The sequence below is a fragment of the Chiloscyllium punctatum genome, chromosome 4 (genome assembly GCF_047496795.1).
Source record: "Chiloscyllium punctatum isolate Juve2018m chromosome 4, sChiPun1.3, whole genome shotgun sequence".
Lineage (NCBI taxonomy): Eukaryota > Metazoa > Chordata > Chondrichthyes > Orectolobiformes > Hemiscylliidae > Chiloscyllium > Chiloscyllium punctatum.
In genome coordinates, this window is record NC_092742.1 from 70147205 (window position 1) to 70174383 (window position 27179).

The 27179-nt window shown below is 38.5% G+C and overlaps 1 protein-coding gene across 2 annotated transcripts in view; it reads right to left on the reverse strand.

Annotated features, from left to right (window-relative positions):
* scfd1 (sec1 family domain containing 1) overlaps positions 1 to 27179 on the reverse strand; it is a 151526-nt gene that overhangs the window by 115722 nt on the left and 8625 nt on the right. Inside the window, exons 1-10 of one of the 2 annotated variants that reach the window (XM_072569002.1) lie at positions 24773 to 24791; positions 21447 to 21517; positions 20066 to 20154; positions 18747 to 18837; positions 18476 to 18598; positions 11802 to 11889; positions 9256 to 9345; positions 8625 to 8680; positions 5100 to 5185; positions 3647 to 3746 (exon numbers count right to left, since the gene is read on the reverse strand). In XM_072569002.1, the coding sequence (XP_072425103.1) occupies positions 3647 to 3746; positions 5100 to 5185; positions 8625 to 8680; positions 9256 to 9345; positions 11802 to 11889; positions 18476 to 18598; positions 18747 to 18837; positions 20066 to 20154; positions 21447 to 21503 (780 nt within the window). In that variant the 5' untranslated portion in view covers positions 21504 to 21517; positions 24773 to 24791. Of the gene's footprint in view, positions 1 to 3646; positions 3747 to 5099; positions 5186 to 8624; positions 8681 to 9255; positions 9346 to 11801; positions 11890 to 18475; positions 18599 to 18746; positions 18838 to 20065; positions 20155 to 21446; positions 21518 to 24772; positions 24792 to 27179 lie in introns of those variants that run through there. The other variant, XM_072569003.1, reaches the window with a different exon arrangement.

Genomic DNA, 27179 nt, shown 5'->3' on the forward strand with positions numbered 1-27179 from the left:
AAGCTCAGCATTTACTGTTATTCTTAATTGCCCTTGAAGATGAGCTGTTTTCTTGAAAGACCGCAGGACATTTGGAGTAGGTACAGCATTAATGTCAAGAGCAGTCAGTCTCACTTCACGTCCAAAATTCAGTTTTTCTTTCAATGTTTCAACCAAGGCTGTGATATTGTTTGGAATCAAGCAGTTTGGAGGAACAAGAACTAAGCCCCAATAAGGAGAGTACTGTTGAGTCAGTGCCACTTTATATAATCTTGTTGATGACTGAGAGTTGACTGATGAGAGTGAAAATTGGCTGGATTGTTTCTGCCTTGCTTTTTAGAGAGAAGATATACCTGGCTAATTTTTCACACTGACAGGAGGGTGGCAATGCTGTTGGTGTATTGGACTGGTTTGGTTTAGAGGAATGGTCAGTCCTGGAACACAAGAGTTGAGCACTATTATCAGTGACCACAGCCTTTTCTATAACCAGTCTACTCAGCTATTTCTCGATATCATACAAATGGACAGCCTAGTATACAATGTGGATCCGGTAAAATGATCAAAAGATCACAAATGTGAAAGGAGTCTATGCAGAGGCGATAATGTAAGTGATGTTTTGAGTTAAGACCACCAGTGAGGAACCATCAACAAGCTGTGAACCATTGCAAGAAACTAGCAGAGAATCAGAATAAGAATTGGTTCAGGCTGCTAAAGAGCTAGAAACTAGAACAGGATGAGCCAGTGAATATCCCTCAAATGTTCATCATGTTCAAAGGTTATGGCCAACATCTCAAAACTCTTAAAATCAGTTGTGCATGCCCAGCATTCAGGTTGCAAGTTAAATTTTGTAAAATTCATGATTAAAAACATGCTTTCAAGTAGCCCCCAATTAAAGAAAGTTCATAAACAGAAACTTTTGATCTGCTGAATGAAATGTGTAATCCCTTCAGAAATTGATACCATGATGGATGCTTGAAAGAACAGTAATACTGGGAACAGTGGGTGTACGTCAGGAGAGAGTATTGATCAAAGTTCTTACTCGTAATTTTCAGCATGTTGTGAAATACCCATCTGTAGGGACATGGAGGGGGAGGACAAGATAACGTGGAACGGTCATCTTCCTCCTCTAGCTATAAAGTTCAACAATACCAATGAGGACAGATAGACTGTGGGTGCCAAATATTGTAACACATATAAAGGCTTCAACCTGCTGCATGGCTCTTATTAATCATTGAAACATACCTGGTTGTAGAGGAGAAATAATTTGTTGATTTAACTTAATCAAGTGTGACAATACAGAACTTTATAAACCCATTACCACACAAATTTCAGAGACAGTTCACCCATCAATTAAATATAAGGTAGTTTTCCTACCAAACAAGAAAGCAATTAAGTGTTCTACTATGCAACTTATCCCCCTGCTGAGTGTTGCTATGAAAAAGTATACTTTCAAAACTATATGGCTTCTGTTAACAGGGCTGGGAAAAGAACATTTAATGATAGGAGAAAAGCGCATCTTGTTAGTGTTGGCCATAATTATGGCATAGCCCGAACATGAACATATGATTTAGGAGTGGAAGTCACCCAACTTAGCTCCTTGAGTCTACTCACCCCTACAGTTCAATCATACTGATCTTATTACTCACCTTTCCTGCCTACTCCAATATCCTTTCACCCACTTATCTTAAAAATGTTCAAAAAATCTGCTTTTTGAATACTGGAGTTGGGATGTTATGTTGCAGTTGCACAAGACATGGTTGTAGGTTTGCTCGCTGAACTGGGAGGTTTGCTTCCAGACATTTCGTCACCCTACAAGGTAACATCTTCAGTGGGCCTCCGGGCAAAGCACTGCTGATAATTCCTGCTTTCTATTTATATATTTGGGTTCGTTATGTCATTTCCTGTGCTTTTCTTTTCAGGGGGTGGTAATGAAGCTGCATCAGAACATTATTTCGATAAGCCAACACATACTGCAGCACAGAGGAACCAAGCAAAGCAGAGAAAAATCACCTATACTGTGTAGGGTGTAGGTTTGCTCGCTGAGCTGTAGGTCTGATATCCAGACGTTTCATACCTGCTGAGTATTTACAGTCATTTCTACTTCCATCTCAATTGGAGACGTTATCTTGTTCAAGTTGCTGCTGAAATCAAGTGAAACCTCAAATACACTGGATTCCTAACTTGGGACATCACAAGCAGAATGCACAAAATGTAGGAAAAGACAAGAATGGCAATCAAAATTTGTGTCATTTCTGAAGTCTAAAGTAACAAAATATGAATTGGTTCATGAGCTTATTTTTCTTGTGCTTGCAGTCATGTTTACAGTTAGCCATACTTCACATTTTCGAGGCATCTGCAGATGGCGATAATATGTGCCTACAATTTAAGCCCAGATCTGACAGATATCAGTTTTAAACCTGATGCTAATCACACCACCTATCCACTTTAAAGACAATGTTTATGAAAGCATTTCTCAAGTAGAGATCAAGATAATTATTATCATTCAAAAATGTACTGTATACAACAGTAAGTGGCACTGCTACCAAGAGGCACCATACAGCCAAATAAAGTTGCCACACTTATGCAGAAAAAAATAACATCTTTGTAGCATTGTTGCTCCATCTGCTGGTAAGTACAGTTTATACTGAATATGCACACATTTGAGAAAGTAAAGGCCCAGGTAATCCAGTTAGTTAGGCTGTTTATAGGAATAACATTTTTAAAAACTTATTAATGCAAATTGTTTAGCAAAGTCAACAGGACATATGGGACTGTGGCGAACAACGGGATTTTTTTTTAAATAGTTAGAAGATTAAAAATCTACAAGGATTATAGGTAAACATTAGTGCATTTAATATCGAAATCAGGAACAGAAGGAGAGAAAAAGAAAGTTTGCATCAAAAGAAAGATGAAAAGGAACAGAAAGGAAAAGAAACGTCAATGATCTTGGAAATTTAAATCTGTTTCTCTCTCCCCAGATGCTACAGGGTCTCCACCTTCACAACTGCATACTTTCTGATGAAGAGAAAGTGACTGTCAGGCACTAATAGTTATACAATTGTTAAAATGGTACACTTATAGTTGCTAGACACCTTTCTAATTATTTTTAATCAACCTCTGTGGTAGATGGGTTTTGGAACAGAGCTTCTGGGCAAGAGGTTGGGTAACTATCTCAGCACCCAAAGCTTTTTATAAGTTTGATGGGCAACTCATTGACAACTCATCAGTCTCATGAAAATCAGCAGGAGGTTAAGAGCAAGATCCTGTTTCTATGAAGCTAATGACAGCATTACAAAGTAGTCAGTAACTTGCAGTCATTCTCAAAGGGATGTTGGTGAACTTAGTTGACTGGATGGCTGGTTTGCAATGCAGAGTGGCTAACTGTGGGTTCAATTCCAGGAGTGGCGGAGGTTACCATGATGATCCCACCTTAAGCTCACCCCTCGTCTGGGTATGGTGACCCTCAAGTTCAACAACAACCAACTATTTCTCTCTAATGAGAGCGCAGCCCTATAGCAGCTTTACTTTTATTCTCAATTCATGGGTTATCTTTTCCTCATTAGAAGCTACTGTTCAATAATAACAGCATGGAGTAATCAGAACCTGCATTGTTATATTTATAATTTCAGATAATACCTTGCACTTAGTAGAACAGTTATTTTCTTACCAGAACATCATGAACCAAAGCTTGGTATGTCCACGTATGATGTAATGGAGTTGCCAAATCTATATTTCTGTCTACAAGTATTAATAAAGGTCTTTGGAAACTGTCAAAAAAAAACAGACCAATGAATATGAAACTGTGAACATGCAGATTATATTTAGATATCCTGCACGAAAATAAAATGCTATTCATTTGCCAACATGCTTGAACAAAACGTTCAAGTATATTATTGCATTTCTTTGGGAATAAACATTTCCTCTACAATGCTTTTCCAAAAATAAAACTTAAATCGTAAGAGTTTTAAGATCACATATTACAAAAAGTTAGTGAAACTTTTTGCAAATATAGTATTTGTTCTTTCATTGTACAGGTGGAATCATCATTCACATTGTCAAATCGCTCAACATTCTAACTTTCAGAATAAAATCAGATTAGTTTTCTGAAGAGCCAGCTAACAAACTTTACAATATTGAGTTAAAATTTACAAAACAGACTTAACTAGAATCTCATAAGGAATCACACAAATTAATGAACCAGTGAGTTTTTGTTCTTTATTTCAAGAATATCTAACTATGACAGCATTTTCAGTCTTATTTATGCTAACCTTTAAAAACAGCAGTTATATTTATGAATGAGTCCTACAATTTCATGGAGAGGGCAGGAGGAATATGTTTGCTCCTCCTAGCTGACCAGAAGTGCCAAAATAGTCACTCATGTTGAAGAACAGTTGTTCCAACTTGCATTTCACTATTGAGTTTCCTAACCCAAGAAAATCAGAATAGCAGCATTTAAGTTCAAATTAGGCACAAAGTAACTATGATTATAAGCATCCTGCCTCTCAATTGGGTAAACTCAGATTCCACATCCTTCGAAGGCGGGTGTGAGAGATGTGAGGGATGTCACATACTAATACACACACTGTTTAGTTTCATCCATGTTAAAACATAGAGAGAAATAAAAACAAAGAACTGTGGATGCTGGAGATGTGAAATTAAAACAGGAATTGCTAGAGAAACTCAGCAGGTCTGGCAGTATCTATGGAGAGAAAGCAAAGTCAACGATATGGATCTTGCTTTCTCTTCACAGATACTGCCAGACCTGAATTTCTCGCAGTAATTTCTGTTTTTGTTTTAGAACACAGATGTGAGTTAGCTCTTCATAAGGTTTGTATTCAAAGGGTAACCAAATCATATAAGTAAGCCCTTCAAAAAAACTCTTGAAATAAAGACCTTCCAGTTTGTGTTAGAATACAAATAACTTGCAGAAATTATAACAGAATTATTCTGTAGACTAATTCTTGCAAAAGATTCTTCCTTCATTCAGTGATATAACTACATATGCAGGAAATCATACCAAAAGTAAACACATGCCTATAGGTAGCTTGCTTAAATTTGCTCAACTGTAAAGAAGCATCTTCTTCGAGCCAAGACTGATTTCTGAACATAGAGTATGGTACCTGAATTGGCCTCCACCAAGGCCATCTCCTGTGAAGAGACTATTTCTGGCATCTCGCAGATTTTCTCGTAGCTTCTTGTCCAGTTTCTAAAACAAAATAAATTGTTGTATTTTCAAATGTAAAAAAAAGTCTATATCTCACACACACACACACACATATAGCAGAAAATAAGGAAACCATAACAAAAATATTACACTTAAATATGAAACCTCCCATATACAGCAGTGACTCATTTGAAGTATTGCATATAGAAATAAAGACATAAACTTCACATTATAGAATAGATTATGCAAAGTACATGGGAATGAAGAAGTCTGAAGAGCCCTGGATATTGGGCTTGAGACTAACATTACAATGAGAATGATGCTCTGGTATCGTCAAGCTCAGTAGCACATCGGTGAATGACTTGATTCAAGCTCAGTGATCAGGTGAATGATCAATTTAGACAGTGGTCCAGTGGAGTGACTCGTTGGAACTCAGACCAAGGACTGAGGCAGAATGGGAATTTCAGTAGAATAATTGTGGCTTCACAGCAATGTTTGAAGCAGCAGTTTCAAAGTACTTATTGTAATAACTTACTATTTTACAAGAGGCTGACCATTTCAAAAGATATTTTATTGTCTGTAAAGTATTTTCAGATGTCTTGAAATCAGGAGAGGCAGAATATAAATGAAAGACAGTCACTGTTCTCAGGATGTACCTTTATGGAGTGTAGAAAAGTGATTTTTCCTTTCCTCGCCTTTTATACTGATATGATTATCAAGGTTTGTTAATCCTGAAAGGGTCAAACCAATGCCACAGATGGGACCTGAAGCAGGTGTGAGACCATTTATTTGAATATGCAAAATGGCAACACCTGCTTCAGTAATGAGGAAAGTACTGTTGTTTGCTCATACCTAATGTTGTGGATGGAACACTACTTGTTGAAAATATGTGCAATGTCCCTGTTCACATTTTAAGGCCTTACTACGAAGTGTGGCAACTGAGAATATGTGCATTGTGAATGCAATTCCATACAGGAGTGTAATTTTAAAGACCTGATAATATGAACATTTCCTATATTTAAGAGTAGCTGCTGTCCACTGTCCTGAGGTGGGTTCTGACTTGCATATAAAATGACTTGTAAACATACTCAAGAATGGAACCTAATCACATTTTGGGGGCTACCCGTACTACCTTGCTTAAAATTTTTAAAAATAAGTTTTTACAATGCTTTGTTCCTTTAATTTTTTAATGCATTCTTTTATGGGATGTGTACATTGTTGGCAAGGTTTGAAGTTTTGCTCATTCCTAACTGGCCCTTGAACTAAGTGACCACTAGACCACATCAGAAGGCACCTAGAAGTCAACGCATTACTGGAAGTTTGGACTGAAACAGGTATGGAAGATGGATTTCCTTCCCTAAAAAGCATTACTGAACCAGATGGATTTTTACAACATCAATGGCGGATTGATGGTTATCAATATCGATGTTAGTTTTAAATATAAAATTGTCAATTGAATTTATTTTCCACCAACTGGTGTAGTGGTATCTGAACCAGTGTCCCCAGTACATTATCCTGGGCCTCTGAATTATTAATTTAGTGACATTATCACAAGATCACTGCTACAAAGTACTACAAATGAATTGTTGGATCAGTGTACTATTTCAAAACTGTGTACTTTTTAAAGCAAGCTTAAGCTTTGACTGAAAAATTATGCCAGGTATAATGAATTACAGAAGCCCAATACTCTGAAATATCCATCTTTAACACCTCTTCCTCTCTATCACTCCGCTCCTTCAAAAGTGCTCCTTAAAATTTACCTCCATAACCAAAGCTTTAATTTTCACCAATATGTATTTCTGGGTGCCAGTATCAATGTTTGTCAGATTCCATGCTGTGCCTTTGGACAATTTACTCTGTTAAAGTTGCTGGGTAAATAGAGTCATAGAGTCGTACAGCGTGGAAACAGACCCTTCAGTCCAACCCGTCCATGCCGACCAGATATTCCAAACCAATCTAATCCCACCTGCCAGCACCCAGCCCATATCCCTCCAAACCCTTCCTATACATATACCCATTCAAATACCTCTTAAATGTTGCAATTCCACCACTTTCTCTGGCAGCTCCTTCCATACCCGTACCACCCTCTGTGTGAAAAAGTTGCCCCTTAGGTCTCTTTTATATCTTTTCCCTCTCACCCTAAACCTATGCCCTTTAGTTCTGCACTCCCTGACCCCAGAGAAAAGACTTTGCCTATTTACCCTATCCATGCCTCTCATAATTTTGTAAACCTCTATAAGGTCACCCCTCAGCCTCCGATGCTCCAGGGAAAACAGCCCAGCCTGTTCAGCCTCTCCCTATAGCTCACATCCTCCAACCCTGGTAACATCCTTGTAAATCTTTTCTGAACCCTTTCAAGTTTCACAATATCTTTCCGATAGAAGGGGACCAGAAATGCACACAATATTCCAACAGTGGCCTAACCAATGTCCTGTACAGCTGCAACATAACCTCCCAAACTCCTGTACTCAATACTCTGACCAATAAAGGAAAGCATAACAAAAGCCTTCTTTCACTATCTACCTGCGACTCCAATTTCTAGGAGCTATGAACCTGCATTCCAAAGTCTCTTTGTTCAGCAACATTCCCTAGGACCTTACCATTAGGTGTATAAGTCCTGCTAAGATTTGCTTTCCCAAAATGCAGCACCCCGCATTTATCTGAATTAAACTCCATCTGACACTTCTCAGCCCATTGGCCCATCTGGTCAAGATCCTGTTGTAATCTGAAGTAACCCTCTTCACTGTCCACTACACCTCCAATTTTGGTGTCATCTGCAAACTTACTAACTGTACCTCTTATGCTCACATCCAAATCATTTATACAAGCATTGTTACTGAAAACTTGTCCAGCATGCTTACCTTCAAAATGGAATAAGCTTGTAATCAGAGGCAACTCCATATGTGCTTGTTAATGCAATATTCACAAAAATGGGGCATTTTTCCTTTAAATTTGCATTTGTCAGGTTGAGAGATTTTAGTGGTGGACTTAAATATACATATAAGCATCATCTTTGGACACTCCCAAATCACAAAACACCTTGCTTTTCCTTAACTATCACTTCTAAGAAATGTCATATCTATATGAACAGGCAAATAGCATCTCAGTTTAATAGCTGCAACACTCTAAAACTCTTCAAAGCACAGGTGAGATTACTAACAACTGAAAAAAGGCAACACTAAATGACTTGGATATAAGTTTGCTCACTGAGCTGGAAGGTTCATTTTCAGATGTTTTATCACCATAATAGGTAACATCATCAGTGAGCCCCTAGTGAAGCACTGGTGTTACGGCCCAAACTCACTGACTTGCTTTACTGACCATTTGGAAACAAACCTTCTAATACTAGATAATGTAAATTTTGAATATCAAATAGCTACATATATACAAGCTTTTCAATGGTTCATTATGTATAGCGTTTTAAAAGAGCTATGAATTGTCTAACACGTATACTGAAGGAAATTAAAACATATATTCTTACCACTGCTACCATATCAGCTGCATTCCCACGAGGACATCGTATAATTGGAACAGCACCTATGAAAAGAAGAAAATAAGCCTACAAGATTTAAATGTTGCAAAATTGATTTACATTGGAACAAGAGGCTGACATTTCTTCTAGTTATTTTTCTTTCTGTTCCTCACACATTTCTTACTCTATACAGTATAACAAAGGTACAGTCTGGCAATTTCCTTTTGATAAGCAGCTCACATCTGCTTGACTCTCCCTAATGTAACTTCCACGAGAACTGAAACTCAACGAATGGGAATGGCAGAAGTGTAATCATATATCACATTCAATTGCTGTATGAAAGCTTAAGTCATAACTGTGCAATCCAAATTAGTCTCATTGTTTCTTTATTGTAGCATTTACTTCATTTTGTTAAAACCTGACACTTTCACCTCAACTAACCCAATGTAAGATTTATTGCTCTTTTAGCTTTCAAATACTAGATTCCTGCATATAATGTCCAATAATATTGATTGCAGAATTATTGGTAGTTTTCTTACTTTCTTCTAAAACATGCATTTTCTTTACACTATTTAACATCTTACTCTAGTTTAAAGGAGCTCACAGTGACATAAGCAGGAATTTATTGCACTGTACATACCTATTGTAACAAAGAAGCAGAAGAGGCTATCCACCAGGGTGTCCATAATGTTTTCCATTTCATTATCAGTGATATCAGGTCTATTGATTGCTGAAAACAGATGTGCGATTAAAATTCTTTAAAAGTCAAAGTATGTGTGCAAATCAAGGCAGTAAGTTGAGAGGGCTGGGGAAAAGGGAAGATGAAAGCTGATTAGGGCATGTGTTAGATTAGTTATAGAAGTTAAAGGGAGGAAGGAACTGAGAAAAATCACTATCACTATAGAAAAAGACTAGGAAAACTAAGGGAATTGAGGCTGACAGGTTCCCTGGATTCGATGGCCTGCAATTTAGGGTCTTAAGAGAAGCTACAGCAGAGAAAATGGATGCATTGGCTATAATCTTCCAAAATGCCTAACATTTTGTTAAGGTCCCGATAAATTTGAAAAAGCAACTACAGCATCTCAATTCAAGACTTATTTTCTCTTTCTCACAGGTGCTGTTCCAAAAATGATATCCTCGTGGGAATGTGGCTGACATGGTACACAGAATACAGGAAATTATAGCCTACATCTGTCATTGGGAAAATACTAAAATCCACTCTAATGAAGTAGTAGCAGGATTTTTAGAAAATCAAAGTACAACCATGATTTGGAGATGCCGGTGTTGGACTGGGGTGTACAAAGTTAAAAATCACACAACACCAGGTTATAATCCAACAGGTTTAATTGGAAGCACACTAGCTTTTGGAGCGACGCTCCTTCACTATCACCTGATGAAGAAGCGTCGCTCCGAAAGCTAGTGTGCTTCCAATTAAACCTGTTGGACTATAATCTGGTATTGTGTGATTCTTAACAAAGTACAACCAGATAGTCAGCTTGGATTTGTGCGATGGAAATTGTGCTTTTAGAGTTCTTTTAGGATGTAACAAGCAGTGTGGATAAAGGGAAATCAGCAGATACTTGAATTTCCAAAAGCATTTCAGTTATTGCCACAGCAAAGAGCTTATGGTGTTTAGAGGCAATATATTCAAACAAGGATAGAAGCTTGACTAATTAACAACAAACAGAAAATCTGAATAAATTCATCTCCAGTTGACAAGTAGTAAAGTGCCTCAGGGATCAGCACCAGGGCCTCAACTATTCACAATCAATATTAATTACTTAGATATACGGAGGGATCTAGTCTACTGCTACCAAATTTGAATATAGGCTGGAAAGCAAGTTGTGAACAGGATACACAAAACCTTTGAGGAGATAGGGTGGAGTGGTCAAGAATGTGGGTTATGGACTGTAATGTGAAAAAAATAAATATTCAATTACATTAAACTATAATCAAAGTGCCTGCTTTCAAGGAAGAATAGAAAATTATTTAAGTGGAGATAGACTACAGAATGCTGTTGTACAGAGAGATGTGGATGCCCTTGTACAAAAGGTTTGCATTGCAGGTATTTAGAAGCGCAAACAGAATGCTGCCTTTGTTTCAAAGGGGTAAGACCATTGTACCTAGACTGCTGGCAACAAGTCTTTTAAGCTGCTTGGCTGTGTGCTCCGACGTTCTACACATGACAATCAGCAGCAGCATATTAATTGCGGCACTTACATAGTTCTGGAAAATGCTATTGTGCATGTGCCTCAGAAGCTTGTGCAGCTGGTAAAAAAAGTAGAGGGAATGCTGGCGCTTGGCACAGTTCTGGTGTCCTTTTGCAAGCTAGGATAACCTTTCATCGGAAGCAGTTCAGAGAAGATTAATTAGGCTGCTTCCTGGTATGAAAGGGTTATCTCATGAGGAAAGGTTGAACTTATACTCACCAGAATTTAGAAGAATGAGAGGATCTTATTGAAACATGGAAGTTTCTAAGGCAGGGTTAACAGGGCAGAGGTATGAGAACAATTCCTCTCAGGGAATGTAGGACTAGGAGGCACAGTTTTCAATAAGGGGTGTTTTATTTCAGAGCAAGGTGAAGAAGAGGGCTATTAATCTTTGGAATCCTCTTTCCCAGAGAATAGTACAGGCTGGATTACTAACTACAATGAAGGCTGAATACCTGAAGCAGGTTATGAAGTTAATGCTGCATCACAGATCATCTAATATTGTAAAGGTAATATTGCAGGGAAACATTAGTACTTTCAGCAAGAATATTTATCTTGAACATTAGAATATTTTCAATGCAGTTGCACTGGAATGTTTAGACTATTTGTTGTAAACAAGAACAATGTGCAATCTTAAAACAAAAATATGTCCTGTTTTAGAGTAGATCATTTATTTGACTTCCCAGTGGAGTATTTTACAATGAAAACTATTTCAAAGATAGATATATTTTAAAGGTGCTGACAACCTTAGTGTGCTGCTGGCTACCCTGCAGACAAGTTCAAATCTAGATTAACCCACACACAATTGAAGGAAACACACAATTCCTTTACAACCATGTCTTACTCTCAAGAATAATTTATGTACACTGTGCATTTGTCATTTTGAACTAGTTATCAAAAACTGGCTTGAACACAGTTGAGCCATTTTTCATGCATATATTGGTTATAGAACTGAGCAAGAGTGTACAGCCATTACCATGATATGAGATAAGCTCCTTGTTCTGGTTGCACAACACAAACATGTCATCCTCCAAAGTGATAAAGTTTAGATACTGATCAAATACCTGGAGAAATAAATAGGAGAAAATTGGAAGCAATGTGAAAATATTGTTCCAAAGCTGCACATTGACATAAATTTGTTAATGATTAACTGACACAGATGATTCACCATGCTGGATCAAACTTTAGGTTGCTACTTTCACTTCCGATATGAATGTTTTTGTCATATGCTAATTATAGTAATGAATTCATATCCTGGGTTTTGCTTTCAAACTACTTGAGTTGTAAAGCAAAACTGCCTTTTCAGTGTAAAACAGCAAGTTGTAAAACTGTACATCTGCATTTTTAAACATCATACAACATGTGACAATGACTTAAATTCACACAAATTATACATTTTTATTACAAAGCCATCACTTACTTTATTTATTTTTAACTTGAAAACATTTGAGCTCTCAAGCATAGTTGTTCTTAACATACATTAAATTACAGAATCTTCATTAATGTTATCATGATTTTCAAATGCATTGGAACTAAGCCCAAAGAAACACAATACAATAGTATCTATTTGTTTAGTCATCTTTACAGTTAACATCTAATTCATTGAGATCATACAGTTGATATAAAATATATTATAAGAATTTGAGATGTACCTTATTCCACAATAGTAGCTATATTTCACTGCTAGATTTATTATTTATGTTAATTGTCACCCCCATATAAATGATATCCTATTGGGTTTTAGTGGTGAAATGCTGTTCAGTCTTGGTTCCCGAAGCTGCACCAAGTCTTCATCTGAGAGTTGCTTTATACTGATGATCTTGCATTAACATTCCCTACTGAAGAATATCTGAAGAGGTATGGTGGCTCAGTGGTTAGCACTACTGCCTCACAGCTCCAGGGACCTGGGTTTAATTCCAGCCTTGGGCGACTGTGGAGTTTGCATGTTCTCTGCGTCAGGTGCTGCAGTTTTCTCCCACAGTCCAACAATGTGCAGGTTAAGTGGACTTACTATGCTAAATTGCCCCAAAATTTTCAGCAATGTGCAGGTTAGGTGGGTTAACTGTGGTAAATATGGGGTTACAGGGAGAGGATGCAATGCTCTTCAGAAGGTTGGTGCAGACTTGATGGTCTGGATGGCCTCTATCTGCACTGCAGCGATTCTATGAGGCAGCAGAAAAACAGATTCTCACACACCTGCAGACCTCGGGAAGACAAACATCACAGTCCAGGATCTTCCCATTCTGCCATCCTTCAAACTGACAATGTGACAATTGAGACTGTCAATAACCTCCCATGTCTAGGATAGCAATCACTAACAACTTTGTTATTTGATGCTGAAGTCAACACATGCATCGCTAAAACTGCAGCTGTTCTCTCCTAGCTGAGCAAGAGCATGTGGAACAACAGCAGAATACCTGAGAAAAACAAACTGCAAATTCACCAAGCCTCCATAGTCAGAGCTCCCCTCTGCAGTTACACAACCAGCACAATACATACCAAGCTGAAGAAAACGTAGAACAGTTTCTAGCTTTAATGTCTCAGATGTATCCTTGGTATCTCTTGGCAAGATAAGCTCATCAGTTTAGAGGGTCCAGAGTGCGCTCTTTCCATCCTCATACACTCAACACCAAATCAACAACAACAGCAACATTCATCTGATAGCTGTGTACCAAAAATCCTTCTGTATAATGAATAGGCCATGAATGCCTCTTTCATAAGGGCTCCTGTAAGTGAGCTATGAAGATAGGAAGACTCACTGATGGCAATAACGTTTGGAAGGGCACTGGAATAGCTGCGCAGAAGCAAATGCCACAGCTGGTTGAGAAAATGGTCCAAATGAGAAAAGTACCAGTGAAATGTGCATCTTGTCAGCCCACTTTGCAGCAAATGCAGCAGTCTCTGCCATGGCAGACTGGGCCTGCTGAGTCACTCCTGGAGATGCATAACAGAGTTGACTATAAGGCCATAAGATATAGAGCACAATTAGGCCATTTGACCCACTGAGCTTGCTTCGCCATTCAATCATAGCTTAACTATTTCTCAAAACCATACTACTGTCTTCTCCCCAAAACCTTTGATCACCTTACCAATCAAGAACCTATATATCTCAGGCTTAAACACACTGAATGACTTGCCTCCACAGCCTTCAGTGGCAATCAGGTCCACAGATTAACCACCCTCTAGTGTAAGAAATTCCTCATCAACTCAGAAGGGTTGTCCCTTCACTCTGAGACTGTCACCTCGTGTCCTAGTCTCTCCTGCTAGTGGGAGCATCTTCTCCACTCTATCCAGACCTCTCAATATCCTGTAAGTTTCAATCAGATCCCTCTCATCCTTCTAAACTCTACTGAATAAAGACTCAAGAGTTCTCAACCTCTCCTTATATGACAAGCCCTTCTGTCATCCCTAGGATCATTCTTGCAAATCTCCTCTGGACCCACTCCAATGTTAGCACATCTTTCCTTAGATATGGGGCCCCAAGTTGCTCACAATATTTCAAAGTAGACAAGCAGGAGGCTGGAAAAACACAGCAAGCCAGGCAGCATCAGGAGGTGCATAGTCGATGTTTCAAGTGTAACCCTTCTTCAGGACTGGGGTGTGTGTGGGGGAAGCTGCAGATAAAGGGGTAAAAATCCAGAGATAATAATTCTGTTTGTTCTAGCTCTACGCTTCTACCCCAGCTCCCAGAATTTCTGCCTTTCATCCTCATCCCTTTTCTTGCCTGTGTCATTGGTGCCTATGTGGACCACAACTAGGTGCTGCTCCCCCTCCCCCTGAAAGATCATGAAATATCTCAGACCCTGGCACCTGGGAGGCAACACACCGACCGTGAGTCTCTCTCGTTCCCACAGAATCTCCTACCAGTCCCCCCAATGACTACTGATTTACTCCTCTTCTCCCCCTCACCCCCTTTCTGAGCAACAGGGACAGACTCTGTGGCAGAGACCTACACTCCATGGCTTACCCCTTGTCAGTCTCCTCACCAACAGGATCCAAGCCGGTATACATGTTATTGAGGGGAACGACCACAGGTGGATGAGGGTAAAGCAGTTGATGTGGTGTATGTGGAGTTCCGTAAGATGTTTAATAAGGTTCCCCACAGTAGGCTATTACAGAAAATACGGAGGCATGGGATTGAGGGTGATCTAGCGGTTTGGATCAGAAGTTGGCTAGCTATAAGAAGACAGAGGGTGGTGGTTGTTGGGAAATATTCATTCTGGAGTTCAGTTACTAGTGGATCAGTTTTGGGGCCTCTGCTGTTTGTCATTTTTATAAATGACCTGGATGAGGGTGTAGAAGGATGGGTTAGTAAATTTGAGGATGACACTGAAATCGGTGCAGTTGTGTTCATTGTGGAAGGATGTTGCAGATTACAGAAGGATATCGATAAGCTGCAGAGCTGGGCTGAGAGGTGGCAAATGGAGTTTAATGCAGAAAAGTGTGAGGCGATTCACTTTGGAAGGAGTAACAGGAACACAGAGTACTGGGCTAATGGTAAGATTCTTGGTAGTGAGGATGAGCACAGAAATCTTGGTGTCCAGGTGCATAGATCCCTGAAAGTTGTCATCCAGGTTGATAGGGTTGTTAAGAAGGCATATGGTGTGTTAGCTTTTATTGGTAGAGGAATTGAGTTTCAGAGCCATGAGGTCATGTTGCAGCTGTACAAAACTCTGGCATGGCCACACTTGAAGTATTGCCTACAGTTCTGGTTGCCACATTATAGGAAGGATGTGGAAGCATTGAAAAGAGTGCAGAGGAGATTGATCGGATGTTGCCTGGTATGGGGGAAAGATCTTATGAGGACAAGCTGAGGGACTTGAGGCTGTTTTCATTAGAGAGAAGGAGGTTAAGAGGTGACTTAATAGAAGCATACAAGATGATCAGAAAGTTAGATAGGGTGGACAGTGAAAGCCTTTTTCCACTGATAGTGATGGCTAGCACGAGGGGACACAGCTTTAAATTGAGGGGTGTTCAATATAGAACAGATGTTTGACATAGGTTCTTTACTCAGACAGTAGTAAGGAATGCTCTGCCTGCAACAGTAGTGGACTCGCCAATGTTCAGGACATTTAAATGGTCATTTGATAAACATATGGATGAAAATGGAATAGTGTAGATTAGATGGGCTTTACATTGGTCTCACAGGTAGGCGCAACATCGAGGGCCGAAGGGTCTGTATTGCACTGCAATGTTCTATGTTCTAAATTAATAAAAACAAAATTTAAAATATCAACCTGCACTGATTGAGATTCTGCATCATTTATTTTTCTCTGTCCCCAATATTATTCAAGTATCTACCCTCCTCAGCTTTCAGGGTTTTAAATAAAGGGATTTAGTTATTCATGTATTCACTCCAAAAGTTTAAGGCTACACTACAGACTCAGCACTCACAGTCACTTGAGGAAAAGAAAAGGTAAAGAGAATAATGCGCTTTTTGCAAGTCACCATCAAAAGATTGGTTCATAATTCAAGCTTTTAGCATATTCTGGATGAAAAGCACACATTCCATGCCTGATGAAAAGGTGTTTGCACCCTTGAAGGGTAGTCTTGCAGAATTCAACTATCAGAGTTACATATTAGGACGACTGTAGAATATCCCTGAAGAAATGGGATTTTCAACAGATTAAAATTCTAGTTAATTATTGTTTCATTATTAGAGCATTTGTTTTCTGTACTGGTGGGCTTGAACTGGAATAGGCTAGAAACAGAGATATTATAGCTCTTCAAAGACATATATGTCACTACCCTGTCTGCTGCTGTACACAGATTGACTTGGTTTCTTCCTGATTCTTGGAATAAAAGAAACCTCAGAGTCCTAGAGATGTACAACATGGAAACAAACCCTTCGGTCCAACCTGTCCACGCTGACCAGATATCCCAACCCAATCTGTCATATGAAGACATTTTTTAAACAGGTGCCTGCCAGCTCCAACACCTGATCAATACTTGTGGGAAAAAAGCAGAAAGTAAACTTATATTCTGACGAAGAGTCACTAGACTCAAAACATTAACCCTGCTTTCTTCCCACAGATGCTGACAGACCTGCTGAGTTTCACCAGCAATTTCTGTTTCTGTTTCAGATCTCCAACATCCACAGTTCATTGTTTTATTTATCTAATCAATACTTCTATTGTTAATCTGGAATGGCTTGGAAGTCCAATTTTATTGCCAAACAATGGAGAACAGGGTGGCTTATTCATACCTACTTATGATGAATCATTCCTACTCTTTATTCATTTTCAAACTTTGAAATACAAAGTCTGCACATGAGTTTTGGCTAAGTCTACAGATGTCGCAGATATGAATTCCGCAAATAGCTTCTGTCTTGGTAGGCATATTCAAGGGAAGTAATTTGACTATAATCACTCGATGAAGAGGCTGAGATATCTTTGAGTCTATGCAGACATTCTGAGTCAACTACCTCCAACAGCATCTTAACAATGTCTATTTTTTTTTTAAATTACTTGCAGAAGAAGCAAATATAGATCATATTTTAAGTTAAAGACAGGACACTGGGTTAACATATTAATGACAATTTGTCAAGCTGAAAGTGACCCATTTGTCCTGACTGTGTCCTAACAGTCAACCCATTCTCCATCTATACTAATATACACGGTGACCTTTAACTCTGTGTACCTGTCTTTTGTACTACCTCATCGATCAAGTGTCTTTGGAAATGCAAATACATTCCATAATTTGTTCCTCTTTATCTACCGTACTTGTTACATCACCAAGAACACTAATGAATTGATGAAGCATAATTTCCTCACATAAAACCATGTTGACTCTATTTATTATAGATTTTCTAAATGTCTTGCTATATCTTCCTAAATAACATATTCCAGTATTGTCCCAATGAAAGATGTTTTGTTAACTGGCCCATAGTTCATGGCTATTTTCCCCTCTTTTTCTGAACACAGTTGTTATCTCTGCAGTTTTCCAGAATCTCTGGATGACAATACCTAAGATAGGAAATCAAGAGTGGAAAATGTTCTATGCATCAGAAATTTGCATTCTGATATATAAATCAATTTGCAACTATTATATTTCAGCCCAAATTAATAATTTGATAACTTCCATAATTAAGTCATATAGTAGATACAGCTGTATGTGATTTTATCAATGTGATTAAGTTGCACAAATGTTATAACAAAACTAAAATATTAACCTTGCTGTATAGTGAACATTACTCAACCGTAGCCAGCACATCATTTGATTCAATTACATACTCTAATTTTAGTCACACAGCCTTAAAAAGTGTAAACGGCAATTGTGTGGAGCTAGGTGATCAGAAACTGATTGCACCAATCAAATTGCCATGGAGACACAGCTACATATGTCATTTAACAGCATAAAAGAAACTGTCTTATTATTTTGATTAGCAACTCATACTTGACCCATTGAAACAAATGTTAACAGATTTGGCCCACAAAAGATGAACAACACTGCAAGCAATACACTCAAGACTTAGGATTCACAGCGGAACAGCTTCCAAATGGAAATTTTACAAGGCAAATACCAACATACATGAAAAGAGGTATCTTGGATTTAAACCATTATGTCTCCATACTACTTTAAGTCCAGGAAATAAACAAGTGAGAAGGTCACAACAAAGCATCAAGTTTTGAGCTGATAAAACAAACTTACCTTGGCAATTTGAGATACTGCATTAGTACTCAAAGCTGCACTAGCAATGTCTTCAAGTTTACTCCTTGAAATTGCTGAGATGAAGTTTAAGTAATAAGACTCATAAAGCTGGTTCCGAAGATCCTACAAAAATAAATTAGATTCTATAGAAATTGTTACCGGAACCAAACTGAAATAGACATAAATTTAATAGCAAGGTAAAAGTTTCAACATCAGTTAAAGTTTTACATCACAGAAACCATAAAAGCCACATTAATCATCTGTCAATTACCTGGCAAACTCGGTCAACGTTTTCTTCTGTTGGCATAACAAAATATATTGCTGGAACATCTGGAATAGGATCTCGATCAGAGTGTAACAGCCTGAAAAATTTATCTGCAATTTAAGATCAAACTACGTACTGTACTAAACATACTAAATATATCAAGAGAAAAGCATAGTTTTTTAAAAAAATACAAATACTGAAAAATCAACATTTGCTTTTGTACAAAATATGTTTTATAAATATGCTCTCAAATCAAAATTCATGACTTGCTTTCAATAATATACATGTGTTAATGCATTAAACATAATAAAATGTCAAGAGTGACATCAATAAAAACATTTTTGACATCAAACCAAAGGAGGACAAATGCTTATAGATTGATCAAAAACATAGGCTTTAGGGAGCATTTTAAGAGAGAGAGTTGGAGAAGGTTAGTGAGGGAATTTCAGAGCTTCTAACCAGGGCAAGTGAAAGCACAGCTACCAGTAGTGCAGTGTTTAAAATGAAAGATGCGCAAAATGCAAAAGTTGGAGGAGTTCAGATATTTCAAAAGATCATAAGCCTGGAAGGGTCTGTACAGGCTTGCATAGATTTAAAAAAAAGACTTAAACAATTTTAACATTGAGGTATTGTCAGATAACAAGCCACTGGATGTCAACAAACAGAGGAGTGATGGATGAATGAGATCTGCACTGATTTAAGACAAAGCCAGCAGAGGTTTGGATGGCAAAAAGTATAGAAGTAGGGTAGAAGTTGGGAATCCTCTCAGGGCATCAATAAGACAATCAAGAAATAACAATGGAATGGATGAGAATTTTAACAGAACAGCTAAGGCAAGTCTAGAGTCAAACAATGTCATGAAGGCAGACAAAGACAGTCCTGGGATAGCAAAGTATGATCAGATATTTTGCTCATATGATCAAATACAATATGGGTCAAACAAAATATAGAGCTGGTCATTCTACAGTAGTTGCCAGGGATGGAAATGTTGGACAGGGAACAGGATTGTGGTGGGAAACAAAGGCGTCATTTGTATTGCAGCTAGTCAACAAAATTCAAAACAACTTTCTGATTGATGTGCATCAATTTCAAATTAGAACCAGTTCCAGAACCAATAATGTAGAATTCTATAAATATATTTAGAAGTTTATTTCTAAATTGCTATTAATTCTGCTAGCTAAAAAAAAAATACCAAGGTCATTTGTTCCAATGGAGGTCAACTTAAAGCATTACCAAACAGGAAGGAATTTATTCTACATTTTACATTATTATTATCCATCATGATCTAGTTACATTTTAGAAGTTCAAGATTAAATTCATCTTACAAGTGCAAAGTGATGCCCATGTCTCTCAATTCTTTCACAGACAACAACGGTGAAATGATGTCCTGACCAAATCGGTCATAAATCAGAATCTGCACAAGGAACAGCTATATTAGAAAAAGTAGATTTGCTGCTTTTATATAAATTATAGAATTCTCACAAAGAACTTCATTAATGTTAACAACTATCTTCTGGAAATGCATATGCTTGAAAGACAGGCAACTGAGAGTTCTTGGTTCAAAGGTCAATAAATCAACTTAAAATACAGCAAAGAGAAACAAACCTTTTAGAAACAAACAAAAAGTGCTGGACAGACCCATCAGATCTGACACCATCAGTGGAGAGAGAAAAAATAGAGTTAATGTTTCGAGTCCTTTGTTACATCTTAAGAACAATTCTAAAGAAGTCTTATCAGATGAAGTGTTTTCAAAGTTTGGGAGAAGATTTGTAGCTCGGGTGCTTGTTGTGGTTCTGCTCGCCGAGCTGGGAATTTGTGTTGCAGATGTTTCGTCCCCTGTCTAGGTGACATCCTCAGTGCTTGGGAGCCGCCTGTGAAGCGCTTCTATGATGTTTCCTCCGGCATTTATAGTGATTTTTATCTGCTGCTTCTGGTTGTCAGTTCTAGCTGTCCGTTGCAGTGGCTGGTATATTGGGTCCAGATTGATGTTCTTATTGATTGAATCTGTGGATGAGTGCCATGCCTCTAGGAATTCCCTGGCTGTTCTCTGTTTGGCTTGTCCTATAATAGTACTAGCCGGGAATTCTTAGAGGCATGGCACTCATCCACAGATTCAATCAATAAGCACATCAACCTGGACCCAATATACCGGCCACTGCAGCGGACAGCTGGAACTGACAACCGGAATCGGCAGAGACAAACCACTATAAATGCCGGAGGAAACATCACAGAAGCGCTTCACAGGAGGCTCCCAAGCACTAAGGATGTCACCCAGACAGGGGACGAAACGTCTGCAACACAAATTCCCAGCGAACCGACCCACAACAGATGAACTGTTTCTCTCTCCAGATGCCAGACTTGTAGTTTCTCCAGCATTTTCTGTTTTTATTTTAGATTTCCAGCAATTGCTGTATTTTGCTTTGATTTGACTCAACCTTTGTACTGGTAAAGTAAGAATACTGTTTTTCCAACTCAAACGGAGTGTAACATTAATATTAATCTGTACTTTTGCACCATTTATTGTTTGCAACCATTTTGAGGCTTTGCATAACGAAAACTTTGTGTACATGTGTCAGATCTACAGTGATTCATTAATATTAGATTGGATTATCAGGGAGCAAATTTAAAAAGCTTAGTTTGGAGCATTAGCAGGAAAAGTTATTTTTGATTACAACACATTTGCTAGAAAGCTAGCTATTTCCTCACCTTCCATACAGGCTCTGTGGTGCTGTTTTTCACTGGAATGACATTGAAATTTAACATTCGCTTTAAAGCAGCTGTAAAATAAAACAAAATTCCAATCAATGGCCTCCACCTATGTATATTTAAAACTTAACAGTAACAATTGCCATTAAATTAAAGAAGGGAACCTGTTAACAGTTAACATACACAAATGATACCCAAAACCAAATTTAAAAATGATTTTCTACAAACAGTACAAAACATTACAAGAGGCTCTGCTTCCACTATCACCAATAACTTCTTAATACAAGCAATTATTTTTGTGAAAGTTAGATAATTGAAGGATTGCATCCACTCATTTGATCTTGGAGATTTCCTTTCCTTACAATGTTTGTTTCAAGCTATTAAGGAAAAGTCTTATTCTTCCCCATCCACACATTTTGTAAAGAACATAGTGTCACAAATAAAAGTTATGCACCATTCAACAGGCAAACTACAGAACAATCCTTATAAAGTATTTCCACTTAGTCAGTTTCCAAGACTGTTGGTGTTTCCTCAGTTAAAGTAATACTGACATTTTAAAATAAAAACTTTAGTACTTTAGAGTAAAGGACTTTTTCCAATTTCAACGACTAACCATTTTATGAAGCCAGCTGCACACAAATACCTATCAGAAAGCTTTACAGATGCAGCATCACTAAAAATGACTAATTTCTTGTTTATCGAATCACCCAGTAACGAAAACTAATGTATGCATTACTGCATATTCAACTTATTTTAATGTAGGCTTTGATTTTACATTGCTTCATCACAATACATAATTTCAATACAACAAAACTAGTGTTGAAGTCATAAAATGGAAATGGCAAAGGTTGATCATTCAACTTGTCACATCCATGCTAGCCTTTTGCCACTCTCTTGCCTTTTCTCCATAGTCCTGCTGTAAAGTCAACACAGTTCAAGAGATCACATTGCTGCTCTCTCATAAGAGAGAGATTACTGGTAGTGGTTTAAACTGGTGCAAGAAGTTGAGAAGGAGAGACCTTCATGGTAACCTCAGCCAGAGTGAGAATTGACCAACATTGTTAACATCACTCTGCATCACAAACCAGCCATCAAGCCCCTGAGTTATCCAACCTTCCTCATCTGCTATACGACAGCAGGATTTATTGTGTTTGTATTAATAGCGAAGCAGAATGTTAGTGACAGTTTGGTTAATATTAAAAAAAAAGGAACAGAACTATAGCTCTTGAAGATTTAAGGAAAATCAAAAAGCTACACCTTGCTGCTGGTAACTGTATCAGGAAAAAGGCTGAATGGAATGATTATTGAAGAAAACGGAGTTTCATTTCCTTGCCTTTATAGGGAAAAGTGAGTTTTCATTTGCACAAAAATGTTTTGTAAGATTTATTTTCTTTAATTTGGTGTTTAGTTGCCTGTTAAGTACTGATTTATGTTGATTTTAAGTTTTTTTTGTTACAGTTAAAATCTTAAAAGGTGAAATTCTGTTCTTTATTTCTGGTCATTTGAGAAATTCATGTTTTAAAAGTTATTGGTCTTTATGGGGATCATAACAACTTGGCAATGTTTGTATGATTGAACCCAAAGGAATGGAATTTTCAAGAGTTTATACAAACTAGATTTCACATTTACTTTTTCTGTTTTCAATGAAAAATCTATATGGCTATTTCTGTTGCTCATGTATATTTGTTTTTGAAAAATAAGACCTGTCTGATAGCACCTTGGAACGGTTTGCAAAGATTGATATGAAGGCTGTGGCCGAGAGAAAATATCTATTGCTTGGAAGTAGACCTTAAAAGGGCAAAGATTGTTGAAATATTGCTCAACACTTGAATCTTGAGGAGAAAATGTCATCCCGATAGTTAACAGTTAATCCAGATTTCAACTGCAAATGATGCAACTTGAACTGGAAAGAGAAAGAGAAACTTGAATTAAAATTCCGAAGAAGACAAAAGGGTATTTCAGAGAGAAAAGGAAATAAGCAATTTTTAATCTGCAAAGGAAACATTTCGATTATGTGAATGGGGTTGCTGGTAAAACTTCAGGAGATTCAGATTTAATTCCCTGTTTTAATTTGGCAATGAACATTTGCTTTGTGCTTAAATTCAGTGAGAAGGAAATTGAAATGTACTTCCTGTCATTTCAGAAAATTGCCACAAAACTGCAGTGCCGTACAGAAATTGGACAATTTTATTAGTGTTTGAGGTAAAGCTTTGGACGTTCACTGATCTCTTTCAGATGGACAGTCTGACAACCATGATACCCTTAAAACTGCTGCTCTCAATGCATTAGTGTCAGAGGCTTAAAGACAGAAATGTAACTAAGAAAGAGAGCTTCTTAGAGAAAAGGAAATTGGGTTTTGTAGATGGTATAGGTTAATGAAGGTTGCCCCAAATTTTGAGAATCTTAAGGAAAATAATTCTGAAGGAAGAATTCAAATACAAATTAATCATAAATTGACAGTGAGGTCTACCTGGAAGGCTATAATGTTTTGAAAATAAGAGAGGCTGCAGTAATGGCAGGTGACAAGTTATTTCACAAATATGTTAGTAACAGACTTTTGTTTGCAAACCCACAGCGGCACGGTGGCACAGTGGTTAGCACTGCTGCCTCACAGCGCCAGAGACCCGGGTTCAATTCCCGCCTCAGGCGACTGACTGTGTGGAGTTTGCACGTTCTCCCCGTGTCTGCGTGGGTTTCCTCCGGGTGCTCCGGTTTCCTCCCACAGTCCAAAGATGTGCAGGTCAGGTGAATTGGCCATGCTAAATTGCCCGTAGTGTTAGGTAAGGGGTAGATGTAGATGTAGGGGTATGGGTGGGTTACGCTGCGGCGGGGCGGTGTGGACTTGTTGGGCCAAAGGGCCTGTTTCCACACTGTAAGTAATCAATCTTAAAAAAAACTGAAGGTATAAAAAGCCTGATTATAATGAGGAAAATGGTGGATGTGGTTGGAGGAATGTCAGACCCATAAAAAAGACAGTTTAACAGATAAGTTTAATTCAGAAGTGTAATCATGTTGTTATTTCATAAAAAGAGGCATGTGAATGCTGAATGTTGGAAATTATAAAGCAAGATTATAGAAGTTGTAAGGTTATACAGTTCGTCTTGAGAAGGTACCGACCAGGTGAGTAAAGCCTATCCACTAAAGTGGATTAGGATACTAGAAATCATGGAAGTTTTCTATTTAAAGATGAAGTGTCTCCATTCTTGACTGTTGAGACAGAGAAGCCAATTGTTATTTTTAGAGATACAGGATCAGCACTGCCCTGACGTTAACAGGAATTGGTGTCCAGAATAAAAACATATGGGCTATTAATATAAATTATTTACCTTTTATTTTGTGTAAAATGAATTTCAAATGTGACGTCATTGCCAGTCCTGTAATTGCAGGTGTTATTCTTAATTTACCAATGATGATGTGGATTTTCATTAGCAAATAACTTAGGGGGAAGGCACTGTTGTCGCCAATAATCTTGGGAAAGTCCATTTGAACCTCTGAAACTGAAGTCATCCAGGAAAAAAATGCAGTCAACCACATTCTACAACCTGATTTCAAGAAATAAAATTTACAAAGGATGTGTTAAGACACATTTCAATATGCTAATTTTTAAAAATGTGATTATCGCACCTAAAAGAAAAGATTAATGGTAGTTACAGAAGAGTTAAAATTGTCCAAATTAAAAATGTAGTAAAGACCTACATGTGATAAAGCAGTTAGCAACATTACTCAAAGCTAATGATGAAACAGAACAAAATAAATCCTTTGAAAGAGAGTAGAAAACCTGGAAACAATGACGCTGAATGCTACTTACGTCGCCTTTTCCTCTGTTCCCATTTATTTTGCTAATAATCCTTTCCCCAACCTACAGACCATTTCACCTGTCTCCAACACTCTCCCTCCATCTGGACTCCTCCTTCTGGCCTTTTACCTGCACTTGTCACGTTGACAGTTCTTAATGAACAAGTCATCAGTTACCTTAATTTCTCTGGCCCCTCACCCAATCCATCTCCCTCTGAACTGACTGTACCCTGGGCTCTCAGATCCAACCCTAACTTGGTAATCACTTCCGCTGATCTTCCACTGGACCACGATGCCACCGTTGAACATTAGGCTATAGTGTCCACAACAGTCAATAATCTCATTTTATGATTTGATTAGATTAGATTAGATTACTGACAGTGTGGAAACAGGCCCTTCAGCCCAACAAGTCCACACCGACCCGCTGAAGCGCAACCCACCCATTCCCCTACATTTACCCCTTCACCTAACACTACGGGCAATTGAGCATGGCCAACTCACCTAACCTGCACATTTTTGGATTGTGAGAGGAAACCGGAGCACCCGAAGGAAACCCATGCAGACACGGGGAGAATGTGCAAACTCCACACATCTGGGATCTCTTTCCAACAGCCTCCAAGCTCACACTTGCCCAACCCAATGTAGTCCACATTCTATCTTCTCCCTGAAATCCACAAATAGGACTGCCTAGACAGACTCATTGTTTCTGCTTGGTCCCATTCCATGGATCTTATTCCTTCTTACCTCAGCTCCATTTTTTTCTCCTCTTGTCCAGTCCCTTCCCATTCACATCCACGATCCTTCTGACACTTTACAATAGATTCAGAGTTTCCTCCTCTTCACTGGATGTGCAATCCCTTTACACATCCATCTTCTATCAGGATGGACTCTACACTTCTTCCTGGAAAAATGGCCTGAACTGCCTCCATCTACTACCATCCTCCACCACCTGGCCAAGCTTGTCCTCACTTTGAATAACTTCTTCTTTAATGCCTCTTATTCTCTTCACGTAAAGGTGTGGCTATGGCTACCCACATAGCCCCCAGATATGCCTGTCTCCATATGGGGTACATGGAACATACACTATTCTAATCCTACTCGGCTCCCTCCCCAGTTCTTTCTCCAGTACATTGAAGACATCATCAGTGATGCTTCACTCTCTTGTCTGGAATTGGAAAATTTTTTCAGTTTCGCTTCCAATTTCCATCTTGCCCTCACCGTCACCTGGTCCATTTCTGATTCCTCCATTCCCATTGTTGACATTTCTGTTTCCATTTTTATTACAGGCTGGCCAGCAATATCCATTACAAAGCCACCAACTCCCAGTTACTTGGACTATACATCATCACATTGCTTCTTGTCAAGATTCCAATCCATTCTCCCAGTTTCTCTATCTGCATCACATCTGTTCTGATGATGCCAACTTCGATAGCGCGGCCTCAGAGATGTCAACTTTATTTCCACAACTAAGGATTCCTCATCCATTTCCTGTATTTCTGCCCTTGCTCCCTCTTTTCACTCATTCTTCCCAGATCGGGTAGCCCAAGTCCTCACTTTCTATCCCATCAGCATCCACAACCAAAGGATTATTAGCTGCCATGACCATCACCTCCAGCAAGATACCACCACCAGACACACATTCCCCTCCCCTCCCTTGTCAGCCTTCTGCAGGGACTGTTCCCATTGGGAAACTCTGGTCCATTCCTCTTCCATTCCCAACATCTCCCACACACTCCATGACATCTTCCCCGGCAACCGCAGATTACAACACTTGTCCGCTTAGTTCCTTCCCTTCTCACTTTCGAAGACAGCTTTCAGTGAAGCAGCGCACTTCACTTAGTCTGGTTTATTGTACTTGCTGCTCGCAATGTGGTGTCCTCTACAATGTGAGACGAAATGCAGAGTGGGTGACTGCTTTTTGGAACGCATACATTCTGT